Below are 9677 nucleotides of genomic sequence, written 5' to 3'. Positions count from 1 at the left end.
AGTGAGTAGTGAGTGTACACTGCAAGCAGTGGATATTTAAGTACCAGCTTGTTTTCGACATCAGGTGGGGCACAAAATAAAATATCTCTTCTGTACTCTCTCAGCCTATCTAAATTTATTTTGTCAGTTTTCCTTGTGTATGTTAGGCAAATATAATCGTGAAGACAAACTGACCTAAAGTATAATGCTGACAAAATGTTTTTGCTTGGAGAGTGAAGTTTCTGTATTCACTACCAAAAATGATTTTTGCTTGTTTTGCTTACCCCATGGACAATTCTTATATGAAGAAAAAATATTCTTGCAGGAAGAAAATGTAGAATAAAATTCTAAGCAAAACAAGCAAAACAAGAATCTACCAAAAAATCTTAATTCTCATGCAAAGAACAATTTTCTTATTCTTCTTTGGTGAAGAAATTTTTTTTCTCACACCTAAGAACTTTAAGCAAAATCTTCTTGTTTTTTCTTATGGTGCAAGAAGAAAAATCTAGAAATGCTTGTTTTTTTTAAAACTCTTAAGAAATACAAGAATTTTTGCTCTTGATGTAAGAAAAGTATTCTTGGTGTAAGAATATTAATCTCAAAAATGTCTAAAAAAATTCAAGCAAAAATTTGCTTGCCCCATGGACAAGCACGTTTTTCTTAGATTTCTTGGGGACAGAATAATTTTCTTCCTGGAAGATAAATTTTCTGTGAGGAAGAAAAACAAGATACACAGAAAAAATCATTTTTGGTAGTGTTGTTCTTGACATGCTTTTCCATCAGTTTGGGTGTCTGTGTTTCTGACTTGTGCAACACTGAGGAAGTCCATCATTGCCTTTTTTTGTTTAAAAATTTAACAATGACAATGACAATAACGTTTATTGCATATTCGTTAGAAATTTAACAAAAAGAAAAAAAATAGTCACTGTGGTGGTATGCTCAAATTGCACAACCGTAAAAGAATAGGAACAAACTTTTGAATGCTTAATGAGTTTTTCCTTGCTTTTGTTGCATTGATCTGTTCTAACTTTAATCCCATCATGATTGAAATCTTTGTTGAGAGTTATAGCCTGAGTTTCCAAGGATCTAGCAACTCGTTATAACTCTTTAGATGTACAGATTTTGGTCTCATTTAATTCCCTAGTCCTGTTTTTGTGGCCCAGGAGAGAGAACTCCTGCCCAACACCTGTAATCAGCAAATGCTATAACCATCTTTGGTAAAGAGCCTATGGGGCCCTTGGGGCTAGGAAATGTTCGCCAGGACCTTAACATTCAAGTCTTAATGTACTTTTTTAAGTCTTGATTTATGTCAAGTTTTAATGTACATGTAAGTCAACCCTAGAGGAATTCTGACAGAGAATTTCTATGTGTCTCGAGGCCCTAATGGTTCCTGATTGCAAGCTGTTACAAGTGTCTTTATCTTGACCTCTTGAAGAGTTGGGCTGAGAGATGAGTTACTTTTAGGTTAGCGGATTTACAATGTAGTTCCTAGGGGCTCAGAGACTGCTATGGTAATTTCGCAGTAATTTTATCTGTCAAAGTGGCCATTCTCTGACCTGTTATGCTGTCTGGCTTGCACTTACAGTATTAGATACAGGTCCAGTGCCGGTACACCAGGGTTCCGGTATTTTGGACCTGTACCTAATTGATTGTACCGGTACACAGCTCTATACACAGTGCATAACACAAACCCACTACATGCTTTTTGTTGAATGTCTTGTTGTTGTATTCATGAAGTGCCTTCCTGCCTATCCTCCCTGCCCCCCTACAGGCTCAGTTGTCCCAGCAGACAGCAGAGCTGGAATCCATGAAGCAGAGAGAGAGACAGCTGAAGCAGAGGGTAAGAACAATCAATACGTCACTCCTGTCACCATGTCTTACTCTCTCCTGAACACTTGTCAGTGCTTGAGAAAGCTAATGCCTCTACCGGGTACTGTAGGTACTTTAAGAAAGCCACACTAGCATAAGTGCTAGGCTTTTTTAAATCTAAAGAAGTCGAAACAAACATTCATTGAACAATCAATACGTCACTCCTGTCCCCATGTCTGACTCTCTCCTGAACACTTGTCAGTGCTTAAGAAAGCTAAAGCCTCTATCGGGTACTGTGGGTACTTTAAGAAAGCCACACTAGCATAGGTGCTATGCTTTTTTTTAATTTAAAGAAGCTGAAACAAACATGAAACAATCAATATGTCACTCCTGTCCCCATGTCTAACTCTCTCCTGAACACTTGTCAGTGCTTGAGAAATGTTAAAGCCTCTACTGCTGGTACCTTAAGAAAGCCACACTCTCAGAAGTGCTAGGCTTTTGTGATGAAGCTGAAACATGGATTCATCTATGACTATCGTCTTCACACATCTTAAATGTTTCTGAATTGTCTATTTGGCAGCACTCAAGTAGATTGAAGAAGTACTTACTAATAAGTCTCTCTTAGCTATTGCTATTCCTTGAGAAAGCATCAATCTTATATAAGTGTTTCACAGCACTTATTATAAGCTGTCTTTTCCCCCCTATCCCTGTCTTAAAACTTTTCCTCAGGAGTTCTGGATAAATGTTTGATATGATGTTGTCCTCCAGCTTGCCTCAGCGATGGGTAGAGAAGAGGAGGACGTAGAGGCCGATGCATTCGGCCCCCTGCTGACAGAACCCACAGAAACAGAGTACTTAAAGAAGGTCATGTTTGAATATATGATGGGCAGGGAAACAAAGGTGAGCTAAGATTTAAGAAAGAAGTGAAATTTTAGTGACAGTTTTATTTCGATGAATTTGAATTCAAAATCTGTTGATAGCTTAATGAGAATCACAAATCACAAAACTCAGTATCCAAATCAAATTCTAAATCTTCTTTGAGTCATAAGAATTGTGACCCACAGCGGAACAAAATTTGATTTTGGGATAAAGTTTACAGTCTAAGCTGTAAGATCTGTAACATTGTTTGACCTTGTCATGTTCCACAGACAATGGCCAAGGTCATAGCCGCCATCTTGAAGTTCCCAGCGGAACAGACCAGGCAAATTCTGGAGCAAGAGGAGACAAAAGCAACGGTAAACTTTTTGTCATCAATTTTGTTTCATCTTTCTTTAATTTTTGGTTTCAAATTTTCTAACCTTCTTTTTGCTCTACTTGACTTGCTTGCATTTCAAACGGCTTATATGAGAAAGACAGAGGGTTACCTGTTTTGTAATCTATCTTGCACATGTCTGAGAAGTACTTTGTAAACACTTTTGTCTAATATTAATCACTGAAAAACTAAAAAGCATAAGTGACAAGACTTTCTGGTACAAATATAATGCTGTACAGTATGTGAAGAAACTCATTGTATGATGACATTGTTAACTTCAAAAGTAATTGTTAAATTTTCAGCAAGCAATTTTCAATTCCATACTGCAAGATTTAATGTGCTCATTTTTACACTACAGACCCCATAGTCCTAGCCTGGGTACCATCCAATTCTACTGGGGCTCCTTACATTCGCTGCCCCCCAAAATATCTTTTTAGGGCAGCAAGTGTAAGGAGCCCGGTAGAAATAGTATGGTACGCAGGGCTCCAGGCTACCATAGTCCTACATGTATGCTAAATTCCATACTCCATCATACTAACTGTCATTTTCTACAAGTAGTAAGCCTAAGGGCATTCTTGTATGAAGTACAGATTGAAATAACATGCACACTTACATTGGACTAATGGTTCTTGTGTCACAGTCAATCACATAAAAAAGATGTCTAAAATTTGCTTTGATATCTTGATAGACATATGATTAAGACAGAAGCAAATCCTTAAAGTTTGAGTTGTTTGTTGTTATGATGTAAGGGCAGGTGTAAGGGGGGATTGTAGGATACTTTAAAGAACCGATTAACTGTCACCTTGATGGATTGAAGCAAGTATGAGATTACCTGTAGCTTAATTATAAAACAATCAGGGACACCCAGTGAGCCTAGCACAAGCTCTGTGATCGATACAGCGACTCTGTGACAGCGACTAAATTACCTAATCAATCAGTTTGTGTCAACCTTCCGGACCTCACGGATTGGCAGAGTGAGGTGGCGTATGCCCCCAGGAAATCATCAGGATACACCAGTGGACGGGATTTGAACTGAGGGTTTTGCCACCCTCACCCTGTAGATGTTGATTAATGTTTAAGTGGTTTGGGAACAGGGTTCTAGCCAGCATCTGTCTTTTGGTCCTTTGACAAAATTTTTGCCAATTCTGTCCTCTGTGAGGAACAAAAATTGGCATGTAAAGATAATAGAAAATTTAATTTAATTTAGAAATTGAACCAAGCTAAGTTTACAGGCTAAATTTGCCCTTCAAAATGCAGGAAACAGCGTTAGGTTTTGACATTTTCCTCAGGGAGCATGCTCCTGGTCCCCCTTACAATCATTATCATTAGGATACACCAGCGGACTGGATTTGAACTGAGGGTTTTGCCACCCTCACCCTGTAGATGCTTATTACCTGTAATGTTAAATGGTTGGGAACTGGGTTCTAGCCAGCGTACATCTTTGCGTCCTTAAGTGGAATTTTGCTGCTGGGGACGGACAAAATTTTTGCAGATCCCGTCCTCTGTGAACAAAAATTGGCATGTTAAGATAATGAGATTTTGTGAAGATCTCTAGAAATTGAATCAAGCTAAGTCTACCAGCTAAATTTGCCCTTCAAAATGCAGGAAAAAGCGTTAGATTTTAAAATTTTCCTGGGGGAGTTTGCTCCAGGTCCCCACAGTGTCTTGGTAATGGTGAAAATGTAGGCTTGTATGGATTTAGCAAAAGTCAGTTTGTCAAAATGCATGAGGAATATGAATTTTTCAGTGCTACTCATAGAACAGTTGAGTTTACTTTTAATACAATATGCATCTAGACATACCAGAACTTTCTTTACATTTAACTTTCTCTACTTTTGTAAATCACTCGATGTCCCACATGTAGTTTGAGCGCGAAGTGTGCTCTCTCTCTCATGCTTTCAATAAGCAAAGATACCATCTACTTGTTCCAGAAAGATATCCCATTCCCCCCAGGGGGTCACACCGCAAATTTGTTTCTTCTCTTTCTGAAATTACCACCATTAATCACTTCCACCCTTAACGAGGAGAAAATTAGACTTTTAACAGCCCACGAGACTGTCATTCTTATGGACTTTATTTGCAACTTGGAATTTTTCCAAATATGTGAGAATTATTATCTTAAAATGGCACCCTTCCAAAGGAGATAACGTTACCAAGTTTTGCAAAGTGAAATTCAGAGGTTAAGGTCATACAATGTAAAATTGTTGTATTTCTTGCAGAATGATCCAAGTACAGTTAGTAGGTCTAGCAGAACTTTTACTTGGGTGCCTTTTTTTGGGACGAAATGATTTATAGATACATGTACCTGAGACAGATAATGGAATCTTACTAGTAGGCAATAATCTTGTAGACTTGTCTGTGGAGACTTAGAACTCAACACCAGGCTTCCCACAACTCTGTTCCTTACTCCACAGGGTAGATGATAAATTGAATTTTGCTCAACATGTGCAGAAGGCTCTGCTTGAATGATAAGTGGGTGGGTTGTGGGCGGGGGGTAGTGTGAGTCTTCAATTTGTGTCTGCATCGTGTGGGAAATGCACGAATGAGCGATACACTATTTGGTGTACTGTCTTCAAAAAAGGAGTCAAACCCAATAACCCAGCATCTAGAGTTAGCTTTTACTAGCTTTAGACTAGAGTAGACACTTGTGATATGTTTTTACACTGTTTGAATCTCTTATGTAGTAGTAGTAGAGTAGTAGTAGTAGACTGGTTTATTGTTTGATTGAAAACAATCGTAACAAAGTAAAAACAGCCTTGCAGCCTGAGGGGCTGAATTGTGCTGCTTGCTTGACAATCTTTTTGTACGTTGTTACACAAGCAAGATTACTAGTATACGATTGACAAATACAAAGTACACAACAAATACAATTCAAGATAAATGCTTAATTCATCGCAGTTGAAGACAGATTAAAATAACAATTTAAAATACATGCTTGGTTCATCGCAGCTGAAGACAAATTAAAACTACACACGCTATTTACAACAATTGATTGCACTGTGTGATCATAGCAAATGACTCTGACATAGAATGGAACAAGTCGTGAATAGCACTGTGGTCCAAAACTACAGAGCGTTTAGTAGGTTAAGAATAGTTGGGACTGGACTAGATAGATACCGCTTTGTCCCGGTTGGCAGTTTGTATTGGCGAGTATGCCTGAGTTGCATGTGGTGAGACGGGTTTCGAGCTGGGGGTAGCCAGGGGGCGTGTCTTCCAGCTTTGGTAACTGCAAGGGCAAAGTCCTGGCACAAGGTCAGTCTGCGTTGTGACAGACTTTGGAGGTCGAGTGTTAACAGGGCATCAGAATATGAGAGATATTGTCTGCCCAGCATCACTCTACATGCCCGCTTCTGGACTCTTTCAATTCTGTCTGATTCTCTTCTTGTGAGTCCAGCATTCCAGCAGGGTGTGGCATATTCAAGTGTTGGTCTTATATACCCGCAATATACAGTGATCAGGTCAGGGAGAGGGACACCTGCTCGGCGTAGTCTTTTCAGGAAAAACAAGCGTCTGCTACCCTTGGTCACCATGGCATCTACCTGATCAGACCAGCGTAGGTCTGACCGTATGTGCAGGCCCAGTAATTTTGCTTGCTTGACGATACTGAGTGTCTGACCACCAAGAGTGAGTGGCGGCATCTCAGGAGGGGTTCGCATGAAACAAAAGTACATCGCTTTACATTTTTTGGGATTAAGTGACATTGGGTTATGTTACCTGCAAGTAACCCACAGGCAATAATTTGCAATTAACTTTACATTGTAGAACAACATTGCTGAAATAAGTTGTAGGTCATAGAAATTTTTGTACAAAGCAAACAATTTTTCCCTATACATGTTCAAATTAATGTAGACTGAATGGAAGATCTACATTGTACATGTCTGATTTTTATCGTCATGATATCAACTTTAATAGTAAAACTTGATTGCATAACTTCTGCTACTTAAATAAACAGCACTTCTGGGAAACTCTTCCACTATACAAGCTGTACTCTCCAAGCAGAGGTTAGGCTCCAGCTGTTATTGAATGTTTTTTTTTATATTAGTCGTTTTTATCGGGCTTTCTATTTTGTTTTGTATCTGGTATTGTCAAAACAGCCGGAGCCTAACCTCTGCTTGGAGAGTAACTAATATGTACATTTTGTAGTTTGGGGTCATTACACTAGATGATTACATTATAGCAGTAGCCTCTCTCTTTATTTGTGCTGCATTCCCTTTATTAACCCTGTGTTTGTTTGTCATGTTTCATGCAGTCATAATGTGCGCTTGTATGGTGTGCCACACGTGGATGGTTAGTTGGCATCTGTTGTTTGATCTTCTCTTCCATTTAACTGCCTTTCTCTCTACCATCTATCTTCTTATACTGCTGTCTTTTCAAGCTCAGACATGACAAAGTGCTGTAAGGAGCTAAATGTTTGGAGTGATTGAGCCAAGCCTTTCTCTCTATCATGCAGGGCCGTCTCCAGCTTTAAATCTTTTTTTTATGTCCCACTCTTTGTTTGGGAGCCAATGTTGTCGATTTTTCTTTTTAAACATGCCATTTTAAGCTTAGGCCACAGCAAGTAAATTTATGGATGACATCAGCACGCGCATTAATTTTCGCCTGATTTCAGGAAAAAAACAAGAATTTTTTTTCTTCTGCATGGATGGTCAACATGACGATAAAGTACCAAAATGAGCAAATATATTGTGTTGTAGCCTAATAACTGTACTTGTAGAAGTGACACTTGCGAGGTTCCCAGGACTGTAGTAGTAGAAATGTAACTTATTGGATAGTTGTAAAAGTGACACCAATATGGAAGCCATGAGTGTGGTTACCAACTTTGTTGGTGATGCCAGTCCACCACACTAGTGTCACTTTTACCACACCTGTACATGTCTTGGATACAGGAATGAATACCTTGTTGGCTCTGATAGCATGTTTTGTCCCTTTAATTCTTGTTACAACATTCATCACAACATTATGGTGCTTATTTTTCAAAATGTAGCCATCTTGTTTTTTTTCACCCATCTTGTTTTTTTTGCCCTATCACACTATTTTTGCAGTCTGCAGAGGATGTCATCCATAAAATTTACTTGCTGTGGCCTTATGAAAATAGATTTTCAACAGTTTCATGTCATGAAGACCATATTTTGAGGATGGATGGGGTAATGTTTCTTAAACGTTTTGTCCCAATTGGCAAATTTCCGTCCTGGGATGGAGGGACAGGTCCTGGAGACAGTCCTGCTACCATGCTACAATCATTGTTACCACTTCTGCTACATGAAAAATGGTGCAAGCTTTTGCAGAGACCAGTTCACTCAGTTAGCCAAACCTTCCAGCCATCACTTTTTGCTAATGAAATACAGAATGCTGGGGAAACCATGTCATGCCTTTGCTTTTACAGTAAATCTCTTAAACCTTTTACACATTATATATAGGGAGTAAGGTTGGGGTTTACATGTTGATAGTAAACTGTGGAATGGCACCTGATGACAATTTTTCTACAGATCACAAATTGTTAATTCTAAAGATAGGTTTAGGAAAAGTGATTTGTGTATGAAACCAGACAAATTTGTTACTTTTGTAAGTTAAAGAGGACTTATACTGCTCAAGTTATCAGGTCCATTTATACTGCAACACATTTTGCAACACAATCAAAGCTATGATAAGCATAGTGGTTGTGCATTATTTTGTATTATTTATAACTTCATGAATATTTTTTGTCTTCTGTGCATTTCAGGGATGGCTGTCACCTCTAACTTCACCTTAACTCAAACAGTACTGCAGAGAAGCACTTTGCTGTTCTTCACTGTTGCAGTCCAGCAAGACTAACAATTACTGTAAAAGGCTAAAGTTAGTACAGAATGTACAAAAAATATAGTATTTGATTAGTACATTCATTGCAAAGATGTATAATATTATATTATGAAATATTATGGCAACAGTATTTCTTAACCACTATGGCTACTGTATCAGAATTGTTGTACATAATTATTAAAAGATGCTATAATACGAAATATAAGTCAAGGAAAATGTTGTCCGATTAGCCACACAGGCATCCTACAAACAGAAGGATAATATACAATATTCTAAAAGTTCTGAAATAAAATGTTTTGAATGTTCGATATAGTAAAATGCCTGTTGTGATTTTCAATTCTATGGGTAAAGTAGAAGATATGTCAAATGTCAGAATTTTTGGATCGGTAAAAGAATTGTAGCAGTTACATTATAATTGTATTTATATCTTATTGTTGGTTGTATTGTGTGCAATTTTGTTGGTGTCAAATTTATGTTTCTGTTAATGTTAAGGTTTTTTAATGAATTCCTCACAAGTTGATATATGTGAATCATTACAAATACTTAAGAAGGTGGTGATACTACATGCACCTTGTTTCATCATTATGGTAGTTCAAATATTACAGTAGCTAGAAAATGTATATGGAGGTAAGAGCTTGACGGCAAATGAAAGCAGAATTGCATTAAAATTTTGTACATGTGCGCCTGTTAAATGCTGCCAAGATATATTGTAGTCAATACAACTTTGGTGCACAAATCCGTCAATATTGAAGAAGAAAGTTTTTTCTATCAACAAACTTAAAATACTCCCTGTTTAAAACCTGCACTTGCCAAGGATATGTGGACACTTTTGTTCCACAAA

General features: G+C 38.0%; 1 protein-coding gene across 2 annotated transcripts in view; it reads left to right on the top strand.

Annotated features, from left to right (window-relative positions):
- Positions 1–9187, top strand: part of LOC118423880 (golgin subfamily A member 4-like) — an 11834-nt gene extending 2647 nt beyond the window's left edge. Inside the window, exons 4-8 of one of the 2 annotated variants that reach the window (XM_035832193.1) lie at positions 1751–1819; positions 2557–2688; positions 2937–3023; positions 7290–7327; positions 8760–9187. In XM_035832193.1, coding sequence (XP_035688086.1) covers positions 1751–1819; positions 2557–2688; positions 2937–3023; positions 7290–7295 — 294 coding nt within the window. In that variant the 3' untranslated portion in view covers positions 7296–7327; positions 8760–9187. The remainder of the gene's footprint in view (positions 1–1750; positions 1820–2556; positions 2689–2936; positions 3024–7289; positions 7328–8759) is intronic. The other variant, XM_035832192.1, reaches the window with a different exon arrangement.
- The last annotated feature ends 490 nt before the right edge of the window (positions 9188–9677 follow it).

Source organism: Branchiostoma floridae, chromosome 10 (genome assembly GCF_000003815.2).
Source record: "Branchiostoma floridae strain S238N-H82 chromosome 10, Bfl_VNyyK, whole genome shotgun sequence".
Lineage (NCBI taxonomy): Eukaryota > Metazoa > Chordata > Leptocardii > Amphioxiformes > Branchiostomatidae > Branchiostoma > Branchiostoma floridae.
Note: the sequence above shows the minus strand (reverse complement) of the source record. Positions and strands in the feature narration are given on the sequence as shown.